The 25,938-nt window shown below is 38.0% G+C and overlaps 1 protein-coding gene across 1 annotated transcript in view; it reads right to left on the reverse strand.

Annotated features, from left to right (window-relative positions):
* Nucleotides 1-463: 463 nt before the first annotated feature.
* The window catches only part of LOC112861989 (EGF-like photoreceptor maintenance factor), a 320,134-nt gene continuing 294,659 nt past the window's right edge, over nt 464-25,938 (reverse strand). Inside the window, exons 11-12 of the mRNA XM_025925163.2 lie at nt 8,025-8,186; nt 464-1,873 (exon numbers count right to left, since the gene is read on the reverse strand). Of these exons, the coding sequence (XP_025780948.2) occupies nt 684-1,873; nt 8,025-8,186 (1,352 nt within the window). The 3' untranslated portion in view covers nt 464-683. The remainder of the gene's footprint in view (nt 1,874-8,024; nt 8,187-25,938) is intronic.

Genomic DNA, 25,938 nt, shown 5'->3' on the forward strand with positions numbered 1-25,938 from the left:
AGTCAAGTAATTTTATAAGGTTTGTAAACAAAACCCCGCAATGTTTGCACTACTCCTCTCCAGAGGTTACTATTTTCAGTTCTTTTAGATATTTCTTAGGATATGTGTCTTCATATTTGTGACATGTATGCTTTAAAAAAGGTTGCAACAATTGTGGTATCTATTAATGTCTTACTATGGGATTTAAATGTTTAACCCTCACCAGCCAACTCCTTTCCTCCACCTTCCATCTTCCCACATTCATGCAATAACTTTGGTTTTAGTACATATTTAAATTTCATATTATTACAATCATATAAATATTCATAGCTGAGCCATATAACAGAATATGATTGTGTAGTTTTTTTCTTATATAATTTTTATTTTTCCTTTGGTTAATAATTTGCTTTTTATTTTATTTTTCTTTGTATCATTTAAAACCAATTCACAGATGAATAAACACTACATGAACTAATGGAGTGAAAACTTTCGAATCAACATGTTTATAGATATTGGATGTAGGAAAACCAACCAAAATCATTTCTTTAGCTATATTTTATAAGCTTATAAATAAGGTATGTTAGCATTTAGACTATTTCAGTTAATAGTAAATAGCTAATTTTAGTAAATAATGTGCCACAAATAGCTATCAAAATACATTTACATATATATTTTGTATATCAAAATTACCAGTATTTATGTCATTAATTTTGTTCATCTCCATTAAAAACATTATACCCTTCTGATTTAATTAACTCAATTTTTTTTGAGTCCTGAAAAAATACATCTTTAATTTTGCCAACAAAATCTCTTTTAAAAATCTCTTGAGTAACAGTATTTACCTTTCGGCCATATTCAAATCCCCCTAGATAACTAATGCCATCATAGTTTAAATCAACAAATTTTTTGTGTGGATCAATATCCTCTGAGAGAATTAGGTTGTTATCTAGGTAGGCCTTAATAACAGTCTGATTTTGAATTACACTTACATGGTGCCATTTATTACAAAAGAATGTGCCATTGCTATAGATCATAGGCACAGATACGCTTTTTCCTAAGTTAACTGCTATTTTCAAGGACTGATTATGGAGACCAATTGCTAGAAAATCATTTTCTTCCTTTTGAGCTTTTCCTATCCATACAATTAAGCCTTCTGTTTCAGTAGTACTGAAATTTAAGGATATAGTAGTGAACTGAAGGTTTCTCATTCTGTAATCTGGATCAATGTATTTAATATAAGAATTACCCATAAATTTTGCAGTTGAAAATGAAGTTTTGTTTTCACAATACTTTCCCACCCAACCCAAAGCACAGAAACAATTGTAAGAAAATGATTGGTCGGGTATACATAGAGATTGGTGGAGACAAAGATTATTTGAACAGTGCACAGACTGGTTACATGTATTTCCAGTCCAATGTGGCAAACATTTGCAAGAAAAAGTTGTGCCATTTACTATACATTCACCCCTATTTCTGCACACCTTGTACCCACAGGGGGTCCCATCACAGTCACCTACATTTGCTCCACTTTTTGCTCCTAATTCAGTTAATTTTAACTCTTGATTATTTATAATAACTTCTCGGACACAGCCCTGAAAACCTGCAGGTTCATTTGCTATTGACATAGGATTTACAAGATTTAAAGATGGCATTCCTCCAACATAGAAGTCAGTATTTGTGTCCAGGGAGCTCATTTTTGCATTGGCTTTTTCTGTTACATTTATCCCATCCAGATCCAGGTAGCCTTCCGCACCAACTCTTCCTGCTTTAATCACATGCCAAATACTTCCATTAGTAGTCACTTTTTGGAGAGTTTCTAGAATGATAGTTCTGTCACCAAGGTTGTAGCGAAGTTGAACAGAACCATTTACTAAGGAGATACATAAAAAATCACCTGTTGAGAAAGAAAACCAGTTAATTAGTAACAGGAAAATGTTACTCCATTAAAAACTCTTGCCCTTTCTGGCCATTTGAGTAAGTTTTGGTTTTGGGCAAAAAAAGGCAAGTCTTGATCACAACGTTAGAGAATTTTATTTCCATCTATAGATGAAAATATATGGGTATTTATTCATACATATATCCTGTATTATTCAGGAATTGGCCACATAAGCTTTTCCTAGTTGTAAATATTTTGCATTGAATGAAATGTATTGCGGTACTAAGTTAAAGTGAAGTTTACCTTTAATGATTTTATCTACTTAAGGATGAATGTGTAAAAAGCTTTTTTAAAGATGTTTTTACTCCAGACATCTGATTCTGCTTTTTTGACAGAGATTGAGGCAGTAAAAGAGTTAAGAACAGTTAATACGGGTGCTATGAAAAAGTTTCAGCCATGTCCTTGGCATCAAGTTCTGTCTACTACACACATCCCTAGTTGAGATCTCTCTAAATTTCGTATCTCAGTTTGTGAACTTTCTCCCATACACCTGGCATCTTCCAGTCTTTGCAAACTCAGTCACTTCCTCATCCTCCAGTTCTTCAAACTAAAAATTTAGCTGTGATCCCTGATTTCCACACATAAGCAGGTTTATTAACATTTTGGTTCACTGCAAACATCTTGATTCTGTCCGCCTTTGCCATCTTCATTAGATTCACTAGCTTTATTTCTAGCTCAATCTATTTGCTAGAGCCTCTTCACTCTTCCTTCCTAATTGAATTTCGAATCTAAACTGAAGCTAAAGTGATCTTTTCAACTGAAAAGATCTGGTCATTATACTACCCTTTAATGGCATTTGCTGTTGAGATAAAAGCCTAAAATCTTTAACATCTACAGAGGCTCTGCAGGTTTCCCAGCCCCTTTCTCCAGCTTCACCCGGAGTGTATTCTCCCTCTTCCTCCACTCTCTTTACTCCAGCAACACTGACCTTGTTCTTGCCTCCGAACGTTTGTGCACATTGTTTTCTTTTTCTTGGAACACTCCACCTCATCGCACCTCATCTAGGAAACTCCTATCCTTCAGGTCTGAGATCAAATGCCACTTCCTCAGAGAACTGTTCTGTGATTCCACAGAGTTGGTCAGGTTTTTTATTTTATTTTATTGATAGCACCACATTTCTCTCCTTCACAATGTTTACCTCATTTTATAATTATATAGTCATCTGGGAACAAATGTGAATAAATATGATCTAGCCTGTGTATGAAGTTGCAGTGAGGCATTCAAAGGAAAAGTAAATGCAGCTCTCTGTGCCAAGAAAAGAATGTGGCCCTTCAAGGGTAAAGCTGCTTCAAGAGGTTAGCAAAGTGATTTACATAACAAATCCTGCAGATGTCTTCCTCAAGATAGCATTTTCCCTTCTCCCTAACATTTCACAACCAATAAAATTTCTTATCCAAGGAGATTTCTTGGCACATGCTATTCTTCCTTTTCTCCTTGGGCAGTGCAACACTGCCTCACCTCTCTCCCACAGTGTCCTTTCCTTCTACTCCCCTTTGTGGTCCCCTTCCCACCATTATTCTAAGAAGACTGGAATATGTAGGTCTATAGTCCTAAACCTATGATTTCAACTTCAGAAAACTATATGAGCCCATGCAAAGTATGGTTCTCTGAATCATTTTCCTCATAGAGAATTTCTAGTGACTGTAATCTGTCATTATACCTGTGATTATTTAATAGGTGCCTCAGCCTCATCCACTAGCTCGTAAGCTTCATGGAAACAGGGTCTGTGTCTGATTTGGCCCAACGGTTTATCCCCAGCACCTAGCACAGCACCTGGCACATACTTAGATGCTAAATAAACAATTATTGAATTAAGAAATCACCTTTAGGAATGGCTGGGTGGCTCAGTCTGTTAAGCATCTAAATCTTGATTTTGGCTCAGGTCATAGTCTTGCGGTTGTGAGATCGAGCCCCATGGGGGCTCCATGTTGAATGTGGAGCCTGCTTAGGATTCTCTCTCTCTCTCGCTCTCGCTCTCGCTCTTGCCCTCACTCTCTCTCTCTGCTGCTCCCCCGCTTGCACACGCCTTCTCTCTCTCAAAATAAACTTAATAAAACCCCAAAAACAGTAAAAAATGATTAGGAAAGCTAAAGCTGCAATCTATAATATCAAGTTGCCAACTCTAAGTGCAAAGAGAATAAAGGAAGGCTTATTTTAATGCAGTTTTGCTGGTATGTTGTCTTATGAAGAACTGACCAAAAAAGGTGTTTTTCTTTTCCCCCTTTGTGTCCCTGGAAGCTAAGATTGCTCTTGTAACTGTATTAACAGATTTTGTCATGCAAACCTTTTATTTTAGTTGACTAGAATATGGTGCTGTAGTCATGGGTTGTGAGAACAGATTGGCATTAGGATAAGTATATGTTAGAAATTGATCCCTAGTGGACAGTCCTTACAAGAAACTGAACTCATAAATGGAGTGATCATAAATGAATTCACTGTTGCTATTGTTCTTTAAAAAAATTGTTTTTAATGTTTTATTTATTTTTGAGAGAGAGCACGAGCCGGGGAGGGGCAGAGAGGGAGTCACAGAATCCAAAGCAGGCTCCAGTCTCTGAGCTGCCAGCACAGAGCCTGACAGGGGGCTCTAACTCATGAACCATGATATCATGACCTGAGCTGAAGTTGGATGCCTAACTGACTGAGCCACCCAGGCATCCCTGTTGTTATTCTTTTTAATGTTTATTTTTGAGAGATTCGAAGCAGGCTCCACACTGAGAGCGGAGAGCCCCATGTGGGGCTTGAATTCGCCAACCTCAAGATCATGACCTGAGCTGAAGTCGGACACTTAAAGGGACTTGAGCCACCTAGGCGCCCGGGATGACTAGGCTTTTTAAAAACATATTTGTGAGGCTTCTAACTATAGCAAGATGAATTCAGGCTATCCATGATCAATTTGTGCTTAACATAATATTAATAATTTTTATGTATCAAAACACTTTTTCCTAAAGATCGCAAAGGGTGATCTTTTTTTTTTTTTTTAGAAAGGGTGCAAGTGAGCAAGGGGCAGAGAGAGAGAATCCCATGAGGTGCAGAGAGGGAGAGAGAGAATTGGGACTCACCCTTGGGGCTCGAGCTCACCTGATATGGGGCTTGAACTCATGAACCATGAGATCGTGACCTGAGCCAAAGTCTAATGCTTAACCAACTAAGCTACCCAGGTGCCCCACATTCACTTTAAGATATTAAATTCTTACCAGCAATGGATAAACAGGTGCCAAGGATTTATTTCTTTAAAATTTATTTCCAAAATGAAAGATCTAAAATCAACTAGCATAATTTTGAAATTATCATTTTGTTTCAAATTTTATGTTAGATTATTAAAATTATTAACCTCGAAATAGACACAGATACTTTACTAATTGAGAATTTGGTCTTCTACATATGAAAACCTAATTGGTTGTTGACATCTAAATTTGTCTTTTTTTTACATTGTGTACTAAGTGGGCACTTTTTACTGAAAGTTCCTCTTAGCAGAGAATCAGCTAGAAGACTTAGTTAAGGTTGTATTAAACATAACTCATAAAGAAGGTAAAAAGTATGAGAACATCACTTGTATTTTATGCAACCTTAAATAAATGAAACATGTTACCACTTCATTACACCAATTGAACACTAATAAATAAGTTTATGCTTTTCATCTGATAAGTACCTTTTGGTTAATCTGAAAATGTAAAGCTTAGATTTTTAATATTTTACAGTTTTCATGATTTTCTAACATGTCAAATGCAGCACCAACCATGACATGAAAGTAATAAATCTATTATCTCTTTTTGTAAACAGTGTCTAAAGCAGAGAAAAGGAAAATCTTGACTGACATGAATTGAAATACAGTGCCATTTAATAACAGATGAAAGAAAACGTGCTCTTGTCTTCCTACATATGTTAATATGTACGAGCTTTTTATTTTACATACATAAACACAAATATGTATCTAGTGTACTAATTATAAAACTATAGTACAACATTCTTGGCCAGTACTGTTCCAAATATACCTTGATTTTATGCCCTTATCATACAAAGGTTAATCCTGAGGTTTTTTTTATGAGCAACATAACTAAAACTGATTGTTTTTTTATAAAGTTTATTTATTTTAAGAGAGAGACAGAGAGAGCACGAGTAGGGGAGGGGCAGAGAGAGAGAGGGAGAGAGATAATCCCACACAAGCAGGCTCGACCTGTCAGCACAGAGCCCTACGTGGGGTTCGAGCCCACAAACCATGAGATCATGACCTGAGATGAAATCAAAAGATGGATGCTTAACCAAGCTAAGTCATGCATGCACTCCTAAAGCTGATTGTCTTTTAATGTCTCTTGATTTATAAGTATAAATTTTCTGTTTATGTACAATTCTTCCTTTTAGCATTTTCACAGGGAGATTTAATCATGAATTTAAAATAAAATATCAACTCTCAGGAAAACAAATCTCTTCTAATGTATATTTTGTAGCTCAATCATGTTATCTTTTTTTTTCTTTGAAATTATCTTTTCTCCTTGAAATTATTTTGAAGGTATTTTACCAGTGCATTGAGATGGAAACACTTTAGTCTAATTCCCTGATATTCTAATCACTTAGCAACATATTAAGACACCTTTAAAAGAATACTTAGATTACATTGTGAAAATCAGGAAACCATTTTTGTTGACTATGGGAAACTAAGTAAGCTTATTTAATTATTTCCCAATACCAAAATTTCATTTTCTGAGAAACAAGATGAAAGAACAGCCAAATATAAAATTTATATATTTTGCAACAGAATTATAACTATAAAGGGGCGCCTGGGTGGCGCAGTCGGTTAAGCGTCCGACTTCAGCCAGGTCACGATCTCGCGGTCCGTGAGTTCGAGCCCCGCGTCAGGCTCTGGGCTGATGGCTCAGAGCCTGGAGCCTGTTTCCGATTCTGTGTCTCCCTCTCTCTCTGCCCCTCCCCCGTTCATGCTCTGTCTCTCTCTGTCCCAAAAATAAATAAAAACGTTGAAAAAAAAATTAAAAAAAAAAAAAAAGAATTATAACTATAAAACCAAATGTCTTTGTCAAAATTCGGGAGAAAAACCTATGAAAATGGAAACCAACAGTAAAGTAATAAAAACTCAAAAACAATTTTTCAAACTGGAGCATACTACGTGGATATTTTTATTCCATATTGCTTTGCAATGATTGTGCTACTTTTAATAGTTAAAAATATTTTGGGGCGCCTAGGTGGCTCAGTCGGTTAAGTGTCTGACTTCGGCTCAGGTCGTGATCTTACAGTCTGTGAGTTTGAGCCCCGCGTCGGGCTCTGTGCTGACAGCTCAGAGCCTGGAGCCTGCTTTGGATTCTGTGACTCCCTCTCTCTCTGACCCTCCCCCATTCATGCTCTGTCTTTCTCTGTCTCAAAAATAAACGTTAAAAATTTTTTTAATAAAAATATTTTTACCAACTTATTTTGGAATGTGAATCCTAGGTTTACTATTTAGATAACAGAATAACTTAAAATTTTTGGAACTCTAAATGTGGGTGGATTTACTGGAAACACATCATTCATGCCTTCCTTTCCTTTATCTTTTATATACATATTTTGTTCCTTTTGACATAGGGCTATTGTGCTTGGCTTCAACCTCTTTTTTGATGGGATGGTTATACAGTTGAGAATATACTGTATGTGAATTTTGCTAACTTCAATTCTAACATAGCTCTTGCTATTTTTTTTTTATTTATTTCTTATTTTTTTAATGTTTATTTATTTTTGAGAGAGAGACAAAGCACAGACAGGGGAGGAGCAGAGAGAGAGGGAGACACAGAATCTGAAGCAGGCTCCAGGCTCTGAGCTGTCCGCACAGAGTCCAATGCGGGGCTCAAACCCAGGAACCATGAGATCATGACCTGAGCCGAAGTCAGATGCTCAACCAACTGAGCCACCCAGGTGCCCCACCTCTTGCTATTTTACTAAAATTTATATTTAGGGAGTCAATTCGTAAACATTCACTTGCAGCGATAACAGAACATTAGAAGTATCAAATGTTTACATATTTTATAGGCTAGGTGACTTAAAGAAATAAAAATACTCTATTATATATTTCTTAATTAGGAATTCATTACGATTTGTCCCCCTGCAAATATCCCACCAACTTTACCTGATTGTGCTTTTAAGTGCTGCGCAACATAAAATAAGATGCCATCTGCAGAAAGAGGCTGAAACTGCAACTGAATATGTGTCTTTTTCTGAATACGGAAGGAAGCAAAAGACATCCAGGATAATTCATGGCTTCTGAAAGATGGATCACTTATAGATAAAGCTAACAAAACAAAAACATGAATTAAAAAAAATTAGTATTGCTCATGTATACAGTATATTTAATTTTATCATTTAACAACTTACCTTATCTTCCAAGAGTTGCTCCTTGCTAAATAAACTGAACCATGGTAAACTTGTTCTAATCCCACTAAATGTGGACTTATTGTAATGGGGCCAATTATTGAAAAGCCTTCTATTACTTCTGGTAACTCTGCTCCTTTTGGCTGGTACTGTGTGGCATAGATCCTCTGCTCTAGATCGATTATATTATAGAGAGGCATCAGATGCATAGATTATGAGAATGTTTTATTCTTATCTCAAAAAATTGAGATTCTTGGGAATGTCTTACATTAAAAATGCTTCCAAACAGATGATTCCAATTGTGCAAGATAGAAGATACCACTGTATGAATTATTCTTTAGTTTTTTATTTCTGATTAAAATGTAGAATGTAGGGGCGCCTGGGTGGCGCAGTCGGTTAAGCGTCCGACTTCAGCCAGGTCACGATCTCGCGGTCCGTGAGTTCGAGCCCCGCGTCGGGCTCTGGGCTGATGGCTCAGAGCCTGGAGCCTGTTTCCGATTCTGTGTCTCCCTCTCTCTCTGCCCCTCCCCCGTTCATGCTCTGTCTCTCTCTGTCCCAAAAATAAATAAACGTTGAAAAAAAAAATTAAAAAAAAATTGTAGAATGTAATCAAGTCAAGGTTATGTTTAAAGTGACTATGTAAATGGAAGTAAGTATCAGTTTACTTGAGAATAATTTAGATCTGTATCTCTTCAGAAAGTACTAACCTTTGGGTTTTCCTTTATGGTAAGTCTAAGTAAATTCATTTCAGTATAAATTGAAGTAGAATCATTATATAGATTTATAATGTCTCATATTATTTGTTGCTTCTGTGTGTTTATGAAAGGAAGAAGGAAAGTTCTGAACGTTTGGCAGTATTTGTCTCTCTGGAATCTATAGATTCTTTGAACCTCATTTTATAATGTGACAGTGCTTCTTAGCTGGTTCACCATATATCATTGACCTAGTTATTTTGCCTATTCTCCCTTTGGACGAGGCCTGTATTGTTGTCCTTCGGTTGACAGGTAACTGGTAGGTGTTTATTCAAGAGGTGTTGGCATTTGCTGATTTTTAAGCAATACACCATTCATTTTGACTTATTGCAGTTCAAAATGGTAGAGGTTAGAATCTCCCAGTATGACTCGTAAGAGTGTAAAGTCCTATTCCTCACTCCTAGACCAGACCCTTAATAGAGCTGAGATGGGGTCTAGGAAGTATATTTTAAAAAAACACCCAGGTGTTTCTGGCATAGGCGTTACTTGGACCATATTTTCAAAAACACTGAATTAAGGTTTAAGAATACAGGGGTAGTTTAAAAAGTGAAAGTCCTTTTGAAGTCATTTTTGTAAGTATTACTAAGGTAAACATAATCATTATAAGACATTTAAACACTATGGAAGAACGTAAAGTAAAAAGATGAAATTCCATTGTTCTTTCTCCTCTCTTAATTCCCATAAGCCACTGTTAACAGTTTATTGAATATGTAGCCAGTGTATTTTCTGATGCACATATAATTAATGTGTGTGTATATCTAGCATCTGATTTATTTCACATAAAAGAAACCATATTATATACAAACTATGCATAATGTATTTACTTTTTCCACTCAATAATCTATCTTCATGAGACTCTGATATTAGCATATTTCACCTATTGCTTCTTATGCTATTATACTAAATGTTATTGCACAGTATTTTTAAAAATAAACTATCTTTAGGGAAATTTTAGGTTCATAGCAAAACTGAGCAGAAAGTACAGTTTCCATATACTAACCTGCTCTGCATATATAATCCCACATATATAACCTCTTCATTATCAACATCCTGCTATGGAGTCATACAGTTGTTACAACTGATGAACCTACATTGACATATAATTATCATCCAAAGTCCATGGCTTACATTAGGGATCATTTTTGGTGTACATTCTGTGGATTTTGACAAATGTATAATGACATGTATCTACCATTATAGTATCATACAGAGTAGTTTTACTGTTCTAAAAATCCTTTGGGAGCACCTGCGTGTCTCAGTTGGTTAAGAGTCTGACTCTTGATATAGGCTCAGGTCATGATCTCATGGTTCATAAGATCAGGCTTCACTGTCAGTGCAGAGCCTGCTTGGAATTCTCTACCTCTCTCTCTCTCTCTCTCTCTCCCTCCCTCTGCCCCTCCCTTGCTCTCTCTTGTGCACCCTCTCTCAAATAAACTTAAAAAAAATCCTCTGTGCTTCGCCCATTTATCCCTCCTTAACAACTGGTAATCACCAATATTTTTATGGTCTCCATAGTTTTGCTTTTTCCAGCATGTCATATAGTTGGAATCACATGGTATGAAGCCCTTTCAGCTTGGCTTTTCTTCAGTTAGTAATATGCATTTTAAGTTTCCTCCATGTCTTCATGTCTCATTTCTTTATAGTTCACTTCTTTTAATGCTGAATGGTATTACATTGTATGGATGTACCACAGCTTATTTATTCATTTATCTACAGAAGCACATCCTGGTTGCTTCCTAGTTTTTGCAATTATGAAGAAAGGTGCTATGAATATCTGCATGTGGGCTTTTTGTGTGGACATAATTTTCAGCTCATTTGGTTAAATATCAAGGAGTGCAATTTCTAGATCATTGGTAAGAATATGTTTAGTGTTGTGAAACACTGTCCAACTGTCTTCCAAAGTGGCTGTACCATTTTGCATTTCCATCAGCAATGAATAAGAGTTCCTGCTGCTGCTATACCCTTGTCAGCATTTCGTGTTGTCAGTGTTTTGGATTTTAACCTAAAATGGTGTGTAGTGGAATGATATATGTTGATATGTCCTAGAGAGAAAAATTAGGGTGTATGCACGTGGAATTAAGGGAGGTGATATTTGAATAAAGAACTCATGAAGGTGAATAAATGACCTCTGTGGATCCTTGGGGAGACAGAAAATAATGAGTTCAAGGCCCATGAAGTGGAAACTTTCTTGCCATGATCAAGTGTGACTAGAGAGGCAATAAAGAAGGGGAGAGTTTTAAGAGAGAAGGTCAGACAGGTTATTGGACCAGATCACATTGTCAAAAAGTGATGTGTTTGAGAGTTTTCCTACTGGCAAGCTAATAAGTTAGTTTGCCACATTTCATAGATAATTGCAGAAAACATGAAACACCTGGTTCAGAGACAAAGGACAGTTTATGACTCATAGCATAGCAGTACAAGAGTATCATAAATTTTGTGTCAGTTTCAGGAACCCCTATTCTCTTAGAAAAATGTGAAGAGGACCAAGTAACACCTACACACACATAAGTGGGTTGCTTAGAGAGGAAATCTGAGCTTAGAGGTCCAAGTCTTTTATAATGGGCAGTGAGCATGCCTGCTCTTTGCTCTGAAGGAAGACACCGTCTCTGTCTTCCAAAGCAGGAAACAAACTGGCTCTTCTCTTCAAAGTTAATATTATCAGTAGTGAGATGGATGTACATTGTGTACTCTTCAAGGGCACAGAATCATTTTCTCAAAGATTTGTAGTATTTCCGTATTTCTGCAAAGATTAAATGATTTGAATCTGGTCATACAGAAACATGGATCTAAGTGGAAGGTCACTCTACAGAATACTCTCAAGGAGATGGAAAACAGATAAGATAGAGAAACTGTTCCAGATTGAAGGAATCTGAAGAGACATGAACACCAAATGGAACATACATTCCTAGAGGGCATCCTGGATCACAATGAATAAACATATTGTTGGGGCAGTTGATGACATTTGAATTGGGTCTGTGAGTTGGACGGTAGTTTGTACTAAGGTTAACTTCCTGATCTGGAGATTTGTATGCTGGTTATATTAAATAATATCCTTTTGTTTGGGGGAAATAACCACAGGGATGTTTAGAAGTGATGGGGCATCACATCCTTAGATTCCCCTTGAAAGGTTCAGAAAAATACTAATAATGACAAATGGTGTGTGGGCATGTGTGTGTGTGTGGCACACAGAGAGAAGAAAATGAAATATAAAGGAAATAATTGGAGAATATGGATGAGGGAGATATGGGAATTCTTTTTATTACGGCAATTTTTCGGTAAGTTTAGAAGTATTCCAAAGTAAATCATTAAAAATTATTTTTTGTTGTTTCCATTACACACCTCTTTAAAAAAATTAATTTATTTATTTTGAGAGAGAAACACACAGAGAGAGAAGAGGGGAAGAAAGACAGGGAGAGAGAGAACCACAAGTACGCCCCTGCCCTGTCAGTGCAGAGCCCAATATGGGGCTCAATTTCATGAACCATGAGATCATGACCTGAGCCAAGATCAAGAGTCAGATGCTTAACCAACTGAGCCACCCAGGTGCCCCATACACCTCTTTTTATAAGCACTTTCAACCCTTAAAGTACCTTTGTGTTAATTGGGCAAAATGACTTTTTAAACACCTCAAAAGTAAGCTCAGATACAGCAAATAAGGTATGGACTAAAAAACCAAAACAAAAGCCTCAAAGATGAAGATTAAACTGATCAACATTAAACTGATCAGCATATGATCTAGTCCTACCTGTTACTGATGGGAAGGCAGGATTACCTTGTTTTTCCTCTGAATTATAGCTTTGTACAAATCTGTAAATGTTTATATAATATCATTCATTCCCTTAGCATTTACTGTGGTTGTCTTATGGCCTAGTTAATATTTGTAAATGTTTCATAGGTCTTTGACAAGTATGTGTATTGGGAAGTGCTGTATTCTTTATGTTCATTATGTCACATGAATTGATTGTTGTCTAAATCTTCTATATTCCTCAGTGATTTCTGTCACTTGACCTATTATTGAATTCCAGATCATATATCAGCCTACTAAACTACCCCCATGAAAGTTTAAAAGTCATCTCAACTGTGTCCAACCTAAGGTCTTCATTTCTCCAAAAATATATGCTCCTTCCATAGTCTTCTTCATTTTAGTTAGTGGCAACATCATCCTTCCAGTATCTCAGGATAAAAACTTTGCAGTTATCTTTGACTCTTGTCTTTCTTCCTTTCACATGTGATCTTTCAGCAAATTGGGTATGTTGCATTTGGTTGTCATGTCTCTTCAGATTCCTTCAGTCTGGAACAGTTTCCCTATCTTATCTGTTTTCCATCTCCTTGACAGTATTCTGTAGAGTGACCTTCCATTTAGATCCATCTGATGTTTCTGCATGACTAGATTCAATCATTTAATCTTTGCAGAAATACAGAAATACCACAAATCTTTGTAGAAAATTATTCTGTGCACGTGAAGAGGTACACAATGTACATCCATCTCACTACTGATAGTACTAGCTTTGATTACTCCTATTTGTGTTTGATAGGTTTCTTAAAAAAATTTTTTTTAATGTTTAATTTTGAGAGAGACAGAGTGTGAGTGGGGCAGGGACAGAGAAAGAGGGAGACATAGAATCCGAAGCAGGCTCCAGGCTCTGAGCTGTCAGCACAGAGCCTGACGCGGGGTTTGAACCTGCCAACTGTGAGATCATGACCTGTGCCAAAGTCGGATGCTCAACCGACTGAGCCACCCAGGTGCCCCATGTGTTTGATACGTTTCTTTATTTTAAAGTCACTCAGAGATGGTCTGGTGCCAAACCAGATAAAAACACTTAGACATGGTAACAGAGTAAACTGGAAGAGCAGTACAGATCTCTTGAGGACCATACACTACATGGCAGTCAACTAATGGATTATGTCCTATTAATACAGATTTTGGGATGTCACTGTCACAACACTGAATAATAACAAAAACATATTTTCAATACAGAAATCTCAACAGCTTTGCTTGCAGCCATTTATTTCCAGGTACTGCTAGATTTGTAATATGATCAGAACAGCTGACGATGTCTCTAGCTTTTGACTCTGAAGTTGCAATTACTCAATGTTACCCTTACTGCACCCTTATTTTTCAAATAGGAAACAAATCTTTCCACACAACCTCCTGCTGTCTCCTACCGAATGTATGGTAAGCTACAACATCAGAGAAGGTGCTTCCTTTCTGGTAAGTATGAACGTATGTCAGCATGGGCAGGGGTAAGGAACTCAGACTCCGATGTGCTGTGTTACGGTAGATCAGAGAGGCAGGGAAGCATGATTTAGTGTTGGGTGGCTGGGAGGTAAGGGGGGAGCCAGATTTATAAGAAGTGGTAATAATTAACAAACTACAAATTACAAAGCCCTATGTAATCTTACCTAATCCTAAAAACGCTGAGATAAAATCTATCATCGCCTCTATTTTATAAATGAGGAGGAAATGGAGGATCAGACATGTTAAGCAACTTGTCCTGGATCACTTTCAGTAGCTGGCATAGAAGGAGTAGGTTCCCAAAGAACAGAAACACAGACAGTGCAAAACAAATGACATAAGGTAAGAACATGCTAAGAGCTATAGGAATCTTCATGAAAGACGGGGCACTTGAGCTGTGGCTTGATAAAAGATAGAATTTGGGAAAATTCCAGGTTCTCCAGTAACACATACAAAGTTGTTCTGACAGTGAGTCATCTTTAGGAGACTTTAATAATCAATGTAGGTTAATTAAGAAGAAAACACCAACACCCCTCTTCTTGGATAAATGATCTAGTGGGTTCTGGCTAACAGCCTGAGGGATGGTCAGTATGAAGGGCAGTTACAGAGGGGACAGTTTTTTGAGAGGAATAATAGCTCATAACTCAAGTGATTTTCAGATTACACAAGCTTCACTCATGGCCATCACTTTTAGGACCTTGTTTATTATAACTAGGATTCCCTGAGGAATTATTAATATCTATATTTACCACTGTTTAACAATTGTTGCATTGACTGGCACCAGGCTGGTGCAAGCTGGTTTAAAAAAAAAATAGAATGGGCTGACTAGTGAAGTAAAAACAACTTGGATTGCAATGATGCACAATCTAATTTAGAGAATTCATAGATTTCTAAAACAAGCAACATTTTCGTTTTATCAGAAACTGCCAAACTATTTTCTAGAGTGGGTGGAGATACAAGTTAATATGCACACCGGCATGTGTGAGAGATCTAATTTCTCTACATCCTCACCAGCATTTGGTATTGTCAATATTTTTAAATTTTAGTTTTTTCAGTAGGTGTGTAGTGATATCTCATTGTCCATAAACTATTTTTAGACTTGTGGGTATATATGACACATTTTGTTCTCAGCTTTGAGGCCACAGCAGAAACAGACAACCAGAAGAGTCAAAAGTAATCTCATTGCACAGTGATTCCGATATCCTCTGACTTAGTATCTTGACAATAAACACATTCATGCCCCCAGATTCTCTGTGAATAATCCTAAAGAACTTTAGAATATTTTCTCTCAGAGGAAGAAAAGAATGTACAAAATTAAACCAATATTAAGGGGCCCCTGGATGGCTCAGTCAGTTAAGCGTCTGACTTCAGCTCAGGTCATGATCTTGCGGTTTGTGAGTTCGAGCCCCGCGTCAGGCTCTGTGCTAACAGCTCAGAGCCTGGATGAAGACTGCTTTCGATTTTGTGTCTCCTCCTATCTCTGCCCCTCCCATGCTCATGCTCTATCTCTCTCAATAATAAATAAACGTTAAAAAAAATTAAAAACAACAATAAAAGAAACAATATTAAACCAATCTAGGAGAAAAGAATTACCAATTTAATCAAATTACTGCATACTTTCTTTTGAAAATTATTTTATTTTTAACCCTCTTGTTATTTTAACCCTCTTGTTTGGAAGTATTTTTTAACTTATAGAAAATTGAAAAAAATAAAACAAAGAATATTGTACCCATACTTATCTTTTGTTAATTTTCAAGCCCCTTTATCTAGCTCTATCTAGCTATCTCTGTATTTTTTTCTGAATAATTTGAGAGTTTGTTCCATACATCATGGCTCTTCTCTCCTAACAACTTATAGATATTCTCTTTATATACAGTCACGGTATAGTTATTGCCTTTAATAAATGTAATGTTAATACTATACTTTTATCTAGTATTCATATTTCAGTTTTTTCAGTTGATAAAATATCCTTCACGGTATTTTTCCCTAAAGTATAAAACTGCATCTAAACTGAGATGTTGCATTGAATTGTCATGTCTCTTTAAATGTCTTTTAACCTAGAATATTTCCACAGCCTTTCATTGTTTTTATGACTTTGACATTTTTGAAGAATATTTTCTTCTTCTGTTTGAAAAGAACGTTCATCATTTTGGATTTGACTGATATTTCTTCATAATTAGATTCAGGTTATGCATTCTTTGCTGAAATACTTCACAGATGATGATGGATTCTTCTCAGGGTATCACATATGGTGGCACATGATATCTATCTGTCCCTCATTGATGAAGTTAATTTTGCTCACCTTGGTCAAGGTGTTGACGGATTTTTTTCCATTGTATAATATTCCATTGTATAATTGTGGCTTTATTTTTTCTTCCTTGCAATCCATATGCAGTCTGTAGAGAATACTGTAAGACCATGCATATCTACTACTCATTTAAGAATTTATTTTTAACAGTTTTATTTTTGAGAGACAGAGCATGAGCAGGGAGGGACAGAGAAAGAGGGAGTCACAGAATCGGAAGCAGGCTCCAAGCTATCAACACAGAGCCCAACGTGGGGCTCGAACTCACGAACTGTGAGATCATGACCTGAGCCGAAGTTGGCACTTAACTGACTAAGCCACCCAGGTGCCCCGTCATATCTACTATTCATTAAAACTACCCCCTAGATTCAACATCCACTGGTGATTCTAGCCTGAGTTAAGTCTTTACTTGGAAGCAAAATGATAATTTTTCGGATCTATCAGTCTTTCCACAGTTATGGCCTGGGTATTATAGCTTCTCAGATGATCTCTGGAATTCTCACAGAGGTATGATGGTCCACTTGTTGTTGTTAACTTAGTGTCTGTGGGAGAATGAGAGCTTATGGCTTCCTAGTCTATCATCTTGTTGACCTACATCTCTGCTTTTAATGCATACATTTCTCTTAAAAAGCTCTGCAAGATTCCCATCATGCATTAAAAATTTCACCACCTCCCCACCTTGAATGTGACAACTCCTTTGTTTTTTTAAATGCACTTATAGTCACTTTAAATTGAACATGTCCCATTGAAGGTTGTTTTACTACCAAATGTTTCTGTTCTCAGTGGTGGACCTCAAGATTTCTAAAATAGATTACTTAATTCCCAGAACATTATTTGTCTTGATGGACTCAAAGCATAGTCTATTCAATAAATAAATAGCTCTCAGTCTCCATATCTTATAAGCCTAAGAGGTGAAACTAATATTCCTCACTGATGCACATCTGCTTTGTTCTTAGCAAGTTACAGATTTAGGGCTCTCTATTTTATACTTTTAATTTCATTATGTTTAATGGAAAAGATTTTGATTTTAGCCACAGCTCTTCTACTGTACCATAGCTGTGTTCTATTCAGTTAGTAAAGACAAAGAGATAAAAATAATTTAAGACTTTTTATAGTATTTATTAATCTATTATTTGCCTTTAAGGTCTATGGACAAGTGCATATAACTTCACTGTAGCTTCTTAATTTGTTAGAATCTAGTGTATAGAAGTCACTTTTTTCCATTCTTAACTATGTGAAGTCTTAAGTACTTACCTCTCCATTTTAACTTAAGCAATTGGACAAATTTTAGAGTAACTAAGTACACACCTTGTTATTGTAGTAAAAATAGAAGCTAAACATCCTTTTTCTCTGCTAGATTATTACTAGAGTCTACTGGGAGTGGTATGAATGAGCAATTGGACCTGTTGGTTAATTGCTAACAGAAGGAATGGTTAAGTATCAGTTATCAAAAAAAATAAAATCATCCCTTTAGGCGGACTTTCTTTAGTACCCAGATGGATAATACTGAATAACACTATTTAATTGTTTAAGTCATTTAGTTATCTGGGTGGCTATTTGATTCTAAATGATCTTTGGAGGCCCATCAAGATGGAGTGTTGCTTAAAAATTAAGTATTCAATAAAGTCACAAGATAGTTTTATGATAGTGAGAGACATCTGGTAGTTCCTGCTATCAAAATCTTCTAGGATGAGGTGTTCTACTGCATCATTTTTAGAGAATTTTGGGGTTTGAACAGATGTCAAATTAAACTTTTTAATTTTCATACTAAAACACCAACTTTTATCACTTATAAATCTGAAAAATAAAGCATGTAAATGAAATAAAGCATGTAATAACATGAAATTCAATTAATAACCAGGATACCTAGACTTTTACAGAGATCTTAATTTTTAATTTTTTGCTATGCCTTGACTGTCAAAAAGTTAATTGATACCCAAAAGTAATGGTTTATTTATTTAAAATTTATTTTGGGATAAAGAGAGAAAGAGTCCACACTCACAGGGGAGGGGCAGAGAGGGAGGGAGAGAGAGAATCCCAAGCAGGTTCCACACTGTCAGTGCAGAGCCAGATGCTGGGGCTCAAACTCATCAATGGTAAGATCATGATCTGAGATGAAGTCAAGAGTTGGATGCTTAACCAACCGACCCAGGTTCCCCATAAATTTCCTTTCCAGATAAAGAGGTTTACTCACATTTGTAATTGCATCATTCCATTCTTCCCCATGCTTTACTGCAGTGGTTCTTACTCTTAGGAAAGCTACCTTACTATCCCGTGAGTCTATACAGATCTTACCTATTCTTTGATACCTAATTTAATTCCATTGTTTTTTAAAGTTTATTTATTTTTGAGAGAGAGAGAGAGAGAGAGGAGAGAACGAACGTGAGTGGGGGAGGGACAGGGGAGGGGGACAGAGGATCCGAAGCGGGCTCTGTGCTGACAGCAGTGAGCCTGATGGAGGGCTTGAACTCAGGAAACATGAGATCATGACCTGAGCAAAGTCAGAGGGTCAACTGACTGAATCACCCAGGTGCCCCTAATTCCATTGTTTTTTAATGACTTTTCAGGTCTCAGTAGCTGGAAATAATGCACATATTGGTTTAAAATATTTTAACTTGGAAAAGAGCCATGATGGCAGAACAGCATGGAAGTTTTTTGTGTGTCTCACATCCATGAAATACAGCCAGACCAACACTAAACCATCCTACACACCTAGAAAACTGATTGGAGGATTAACACAAAAGTCTGCACAGCCTGAACCACAGAATTCAGTAGATACGCAGCGCAGACAAGTGAACTTGGGGAGCAAGAAGCCGCAGGAAAGGAGGTGCTTTTGCTGGCGGAGAGAGGATGGAGATGGCGGGGAAAAGCACCCCTCCCCAAAAGCGGCTGGAAAGAAAGTGGAAAATTGGAAATAGCCACAAGGACTAAACTAAAAAGGGAGAAAGAAGAAAGGAGAGGGTTTAAATTCCATTAAGACTGTAAACAAGGGGAGAGCAAAGTCTGCAACTCAGCAGCTCGATACCTGGTGGTGCTCTGGTGGGAAGCGCGAATGCCCAGGAACAGAGTGAGTGGGGTCCGGGAGGTTCTCTGGCCACACAGGGAAAAGCGGTTCCACTGCTGGTACGGCATTTGGTAGAGACTATTGAAGCCACCTGGTCCCAGCAGACCCCAGAAAACAGCCACATTCGCTGGTGCTGGAACAAGGTCGTTAAGGGTGAAGCTTGGTGCCAGATGTGTGTTGTGATCTTCCATAATCCCTGAAAAGCTGCTGCTACACTATCTCACGAGCTTTTTCTGGGGCAGGCTGGCACCTGGCCGCAGTCTCAGGGCTCTGGCAGCAGAAGGGTCCAGCAAGTGTTCCTGGGTGCAGCCAGCATTCGGCCATTGCTCAGTGAGACCCTCCCGCAGAGGGGTGGAACAGGTCAAAGCCGCAGTCCTTTGGAAGTAAGGGGCCGGGGAAAACAGCCGCATCTGAGACAAAACTCGGGAGAGAGGTACTGACTGGGGCCTGGTCACAGACAATGAAGAAGCAGGAAGTGGACAAAAGCTGAAGACAGAGGACGGGGTACGCGATTGCTGATCGCAGAGAACAGTTCCCATACTAGAGGCTGGGTAACTGGGTGTCGCCATTCTCACCATTCCCGCGCAAGCGCATATGCACCTATGAGTGCTGCAACAATCCACCCCAGTAGGCCAGCAGCGCCATCTAGTGGAGAACGGAGCCATTACACTGAGCCCTGCCCAACAGGGCCAACCTCACTCTTCAAGAACACTAGTTTCACCGCCTAGTTTATGGACTATAAAGTGCAACATAGTCTGACTTCTAGGGGAAAATGAAGTAATTTCAGTCCCATTTCAATCTGTTAGCAGGTCCATCTATTTAATTTTCTTTTTTTCTCTTTTACACTATTCTTTTTCTTGAATACAGAAAAAAAATTCATTCTTATTTTTAATTTTTATTAAAAATATTTTTTTTCCTACTATATTAATTTTGTGTAAATTTTTTCAAATTCTATTTTACTCTTATCATCTAATTTTAATCTACTTCAGTGTATTCATTTTTTCAAATTCTCAATTTTCTTCCCCCCCCCTTTTTTTTCTCTAATCTGTCAAACCACTGTCAACACCCAGACCAAAACACACCTAGGATCTAGAATCATTTATTAGATTTTTTTGTGTGTTTTTAATTTTTTAATTTTAATACTTTTAAAATTTTAGTATTTTTTTAATTTTAATTTTTCTACCTCATTAATTCCTTTTCTCCCTTCAAAATGACAAAATGAAGGAATTCACCCCAAAAGAAAGAGCATGAAGAAACGACAGCCAGGGATTTAACCAAAACAGATACAAGCAAGATGTCTGAACCAGAATTTAGAATCATGATAATAAGAATACTAGCTGCAGTCAAAAATAGATTAGAATCCCTTTCTGTAGAGATAAAATAAATAAAAAATAGCCAGAATGAAATTAAAAATGCTATAACTGAGTTGCAATCATGGATGGATGCAGCAGAGGCAAGGATGGATGAGGCAGAACAGAGAATCAGCGATATAGAGGACAAACTTATAGAGAATAATGAAGTAGAAAAAAAGAGGGAAATTAAGGCAACAGACCATGATTTAAGAATTAGAGAAATCAGTGACTCATTAAAAAGGAACAACATCAGAATCATAGGGGTCCCAGAAGAGGAAGAGAGAGAAATAGGGGTAGAAGGGTTATGTGAGCAAATCATAGCAGAAAACTTTCCTAACCTGGAGAAAGACACAGACATCAAAATCCAGGAAGCACAGAGGACCCCCATTAGGTTCAACAAAAACTGACCATCAACAAGGCATATCATAGTCAAATTCACAAAATACTCAAGCAAGAAGAGAATCATGAAAGCAGCAAGGGAAAAATAGTCCCTAACCTACAAGGGAAGACAGATCAGGTTTGCAGCAGACCTATCCACAGAAAGTTGGCAGGCCAGAAAGGAGTGGCAGGATATATTCAGTGTGCTCAGTCAGAAAAATATGCAGCCAAGAAATCTTTATCCAGCAAGGCTGTCATTCAAAATAGAAGGAGAGACAAAAAGTTTCCCAAACAAAAATTAAAGGAGTTTGTGACCACTAAACCAGCCCTGCTAGAAATTTTAAGGGGGACTCTGTGAGGGGAGAAAAGATGGAAAAAAATATATACATATATATGTATACACACACACACACACACACACACACACATAAATAAATACCAAAAGCAACAAAGATTAGAAAGGACCAGAGAAGATCACCAGAAAGCCTAACTCTACAAGTATCACAATGGCAATAAATTCATATCTTTCAGTACTCACTCTAAACATCAATGGACTCAATGCTCCAATCAAAAGACATAGGGTAACAGAATGGATAAGAAAACAAGATCCATCTATATACTGTTTACAAGAGACCCACTTTAGACCTAAAGACACCTTCAGACTGAAAATAAGGAGATGGAAAACCATCTATCATACTAATGGTCAACAAAAGAAAGCCGGAGTAGCCATACTTATATCAGACAATCTAGACTTTAAAATAAAGACGTATGAGAGAGGATTCTAGGGAAGATGGCGGCGTAGGAGGACGCTAGGCTCACCGCGTCCTGCCAATCACTTAGATTCCACCCACACCTGCCTAAATAACCAAGAAAACTGCCAGAAGACTAGTAGAATGGAGTCTCCAGAGCCAAGTGCAGATGAGAGGTCCATGGAAGAGGGTAGGAAGGGTGGCGAGGCGGTGCGCGCTACAGGGACTGGCAGGAGGGAGCCGGGCGGAGGGGCAGCCCGCCGGCCAAGCAGAGCCCCCAAGTCTGGCTTGCAAAAGTGGAGGGGCCAGACGGAGTGTGTTCAGACAGTGAACGGGACTTAACATTTGGAAGGTTATAAGATAACAGCTCTGCTCAGAGAGCGGGAAGGCTGGAGGACAACAGGAGGGAGAGATGCAGAGCCCCGGGACGACAGAGCTCAGTTCAGCGGGGAACAAAGGCTCTCACCAGCGCCATCTCCCTCGCCCATCCCCCAGCCAAAATCCCAAAGGGAACCTGTTCCTGCCAGGGAACTTGCTTGCACCGTGCAAACACCCAACGAGGTGAGGTGCTTCTGCGGAGCCACCCCTCCGGTGGAGGCGGGTCTGACTCCCTCCCACTGCCACAGGGCCCCTCCCGAAGCGGATCACTGAAGTAGAAGCGGGAGCTAAGCCTGCCCTTCCCACCCCTGTGCACCTTGCCGATCCACCCCAGCTAATACGCCAGATCCCCAGCACCACAAGCCTGGCAGTGTGCAAGTAGCCCTGACGGGCCATGCCACCCCACAATGAATCCTGCCCCTAGGAGAGTGGACGAGAAGGTACACAGCAGTCTGACTGTGGCCCCAGTGGTGGGCTGGGGGCAGACATCGGGTCTGACTGCGGCCCGCCCACCAACGCAAGTTATTCAACAGCACAGGGGAAGTGCCCTGCAGTTTGGAGCCACTGCAGGGACTACCCAAAATGACAAAATGGAAGAATTCTCTTCAAAAGAAACTCCAGGAAGTAGCAACAGGTAACGAATTGATCAAAAACGATTTAAGTGATATAACGGAACAAGAATTTAGAATAATAGTCATAAAATTAATCGCTGGGCTTGAAAACAGTATAGAGAACAGCAGAGACTCTATTGCTACAGAGATCAAGGGACTAAGGAATAGTCAGGAGGAGCTGAAAAACGCCTTAAACGAAATGCAAAATAAAATGGAAACAACCACGGCTTGGACTGAAGAGGCAGAGGAGAGAATAGGTGAACTAGAAGATAAAATTATGGAAAAAGGGGAAGCTGAGAAAAAGAGAGATAGAAAAATCCAGGAGTATGAGGGGAAAATTAGAGAACTAAGTGATGCACTAAAGAGAAATAATCTACTCATAATTGGTATTCCAGAGGAGGAAGAGGGAAAAGTGCTGAAGGTGTACTTGAAGAAATAACAGCTGAGAACTTCGCTGAACTGGGGAAGGAAAAAGGCATTGAAATCCAAGAGGCACAGAGAACTCCCTTCAGATGTAACTTGAATCGATCTTCTGCACGACATATCATAGTGAAACTGACAAAATACAAGGATAAAGAGAAAATTCTGAAAGTAGCGAGGGATAAACGTGCCCTAACATATAAAGGGAGACCTATAAGACTCGTGACTGATCTGTCTTCTGAAACTTGGCAGGCCAGAAAGGAATGGCAGGAGATCTTCAATGTGATGAACAGAAAAAATATGCAGCCGAGAATCCTTTATCCAGCAAGTCTGTCATTTAGAATAGAAGGAGAGATAAAGGTCTTCCCAAACAAAAACTGAAGGAATTCATCACCACTAAACCAGCTCTACAAGAGATCCCAAGGGGGATCCTGTGAGACAAAGTACCAGAGACATCGCTACAAGCATAAAACATACAGACATCACAATGACTCTAAACCCATATCTTTCTATAATAACACTGAATGTAAATGGATTAAATGCGCCAACCAAAAGACACAGGGTATCAGAATGGATAAAAAAACAAGACCCATCTATTTGCTGTCTACAAGAGACTCATTTTAGACCTGAGGACACCTTCAGATTGAGAGTGAGGGGATGGAGAACTATTTATCATGCCACTGGAAGTCAAAAGAAAGCTGGAGTAGCCATACTTATATCACACAAACTAGACTTTAAATTAAAGGCTGTAACAAGAGATGAAGAAGGACATTATATAATAGTGACAGGGTCTATCCATCAGGAAGAGCTACAATTATAAATGTCTATGCGCCAAATATGGGATCCCGCAAATATATGAAACAATTACTCATAAACATAAGCAACTTTATTGATAAGAATGTGGTAACTGCAGGGGACTTTAACACTCCACTTACAGAAATGGACAGATCATCTAGACACACGGTCAATAAAGAAACAAGGGCCCTGAATGATACATTGGATCAGATGGACTTGACAGATATATTTAGAATTCTGCATCCCAAAGCAACAGAATATACTTTCTTCTCGAGTGCACATGGAACATTCTCCAAGACAGATCAAATACTGGGTCACAAAACAGCCCTTCATAAGTATACAAGAATTGAGATCATACCATGCATACTTTCAGACCACAATGCTATGAAGCTTGAAATCAACCACAGGAAAAAGTCTGGAAAACCTCCAAAAGCATGGAGGTTAAAGAACACCCTACTAAAGAATGAATGGGTCAACCAGGCAATTAGAGAAGAAATTAAAAAAATATATGGAAACAAACGAAAATGAAAATACAACAATCCAAACGCTTTGGGATACAGCGAAGGCAGTCCTGAGAGGAAAATACATTGCAATCCAGGCCTATCTCAAGAAACAAGAAAAATCCCAAATACAAAATCTAAAGGAAATAGAAGCAGAGCAGCAAAGACACCCCAAACCCAGCAGAAGAGAAATAATAAAGATCAGAGCAGAAATAAACAATATAGAATCTAAAAAAAAACTGTAGAGCAAATCAATGAAACCAAGAGTTGGTTTTTTGAAAAAATAAACAAAATTGATAAACCTCTAGCCAGGCTTCTCAAAAAGAAAAGGGAGATAACCCAAATAGATAAAATCATGAATAAAAATGGAATTATTACAACCAATCCCTCAGAAATACAAGCAATTATCAGGGAATACTATGAAAACTTATATGCCAACAAACTGGACAACCTGGAAGAAATGGATAAATTCCTAAACACCCACACACTTCCAAAACTTAAACAGGAGGAGAGGAAATAGAAAGCTTGAAAAGACCCATAACCAGCAAAGAAACTGAATCAGTTATCAAAAATCTCCCAACAAATAAGAGTCCAGGACCAGATGGCTTCCCTGGGGAATTCTACCAGACATTTAAAGCAGAGATAATACCTATCCTTCTCAAGCTATTCCAAGAAATAGAAAGGGAAGGAAAACTTCCAGACTCATTCTATGAAGCCAGTATTACTTTGATTCCTAAACCAGACAGAGACCCAGTAAAAAAAGAGAACTACAGGCCAATATCCCTGATGAATATGGATGCAAAAATTCTCAATAAGATACTAGCAAATCGAATTCAATGGCATATAAAAAGAATTATTCACCATGATCAAGTGGGATTCATTCCTGGGATGCAGGGCTGGTTCAACATTCGCAAATCAATCAACGTGATACATCATATTAATAAAAGAAAATATAAGAACCATATGATCCTGTCAATCAATGCAGAAAAAGCATTTGACAAAATTCAGCATCCTTTCTTAATAAAAACCCTCAAGAAAGTCTGGATAGAAGGAACATACTTAAACATCATAAAAGCCATTTATGAAAAGCCCACAGCTAATATCATCCTCAATGGGGAAAAACTAAGAGCTT

Source organism: Puma concolor, chromosome B2 (assembly GCF_028749965.1).
Source record: "Puma concolor isolate L17-30 chromosome B2, mPumCon1.1.hap2, whole genome shotgun sequence".
In the NCBI taxonomy this organism is placed as follows: domain Eukaryota; kingdom Metazoa; phylum Chordata; class Mammalia; order Carnivora; family Felidae; genus Puma; species Puma concolor.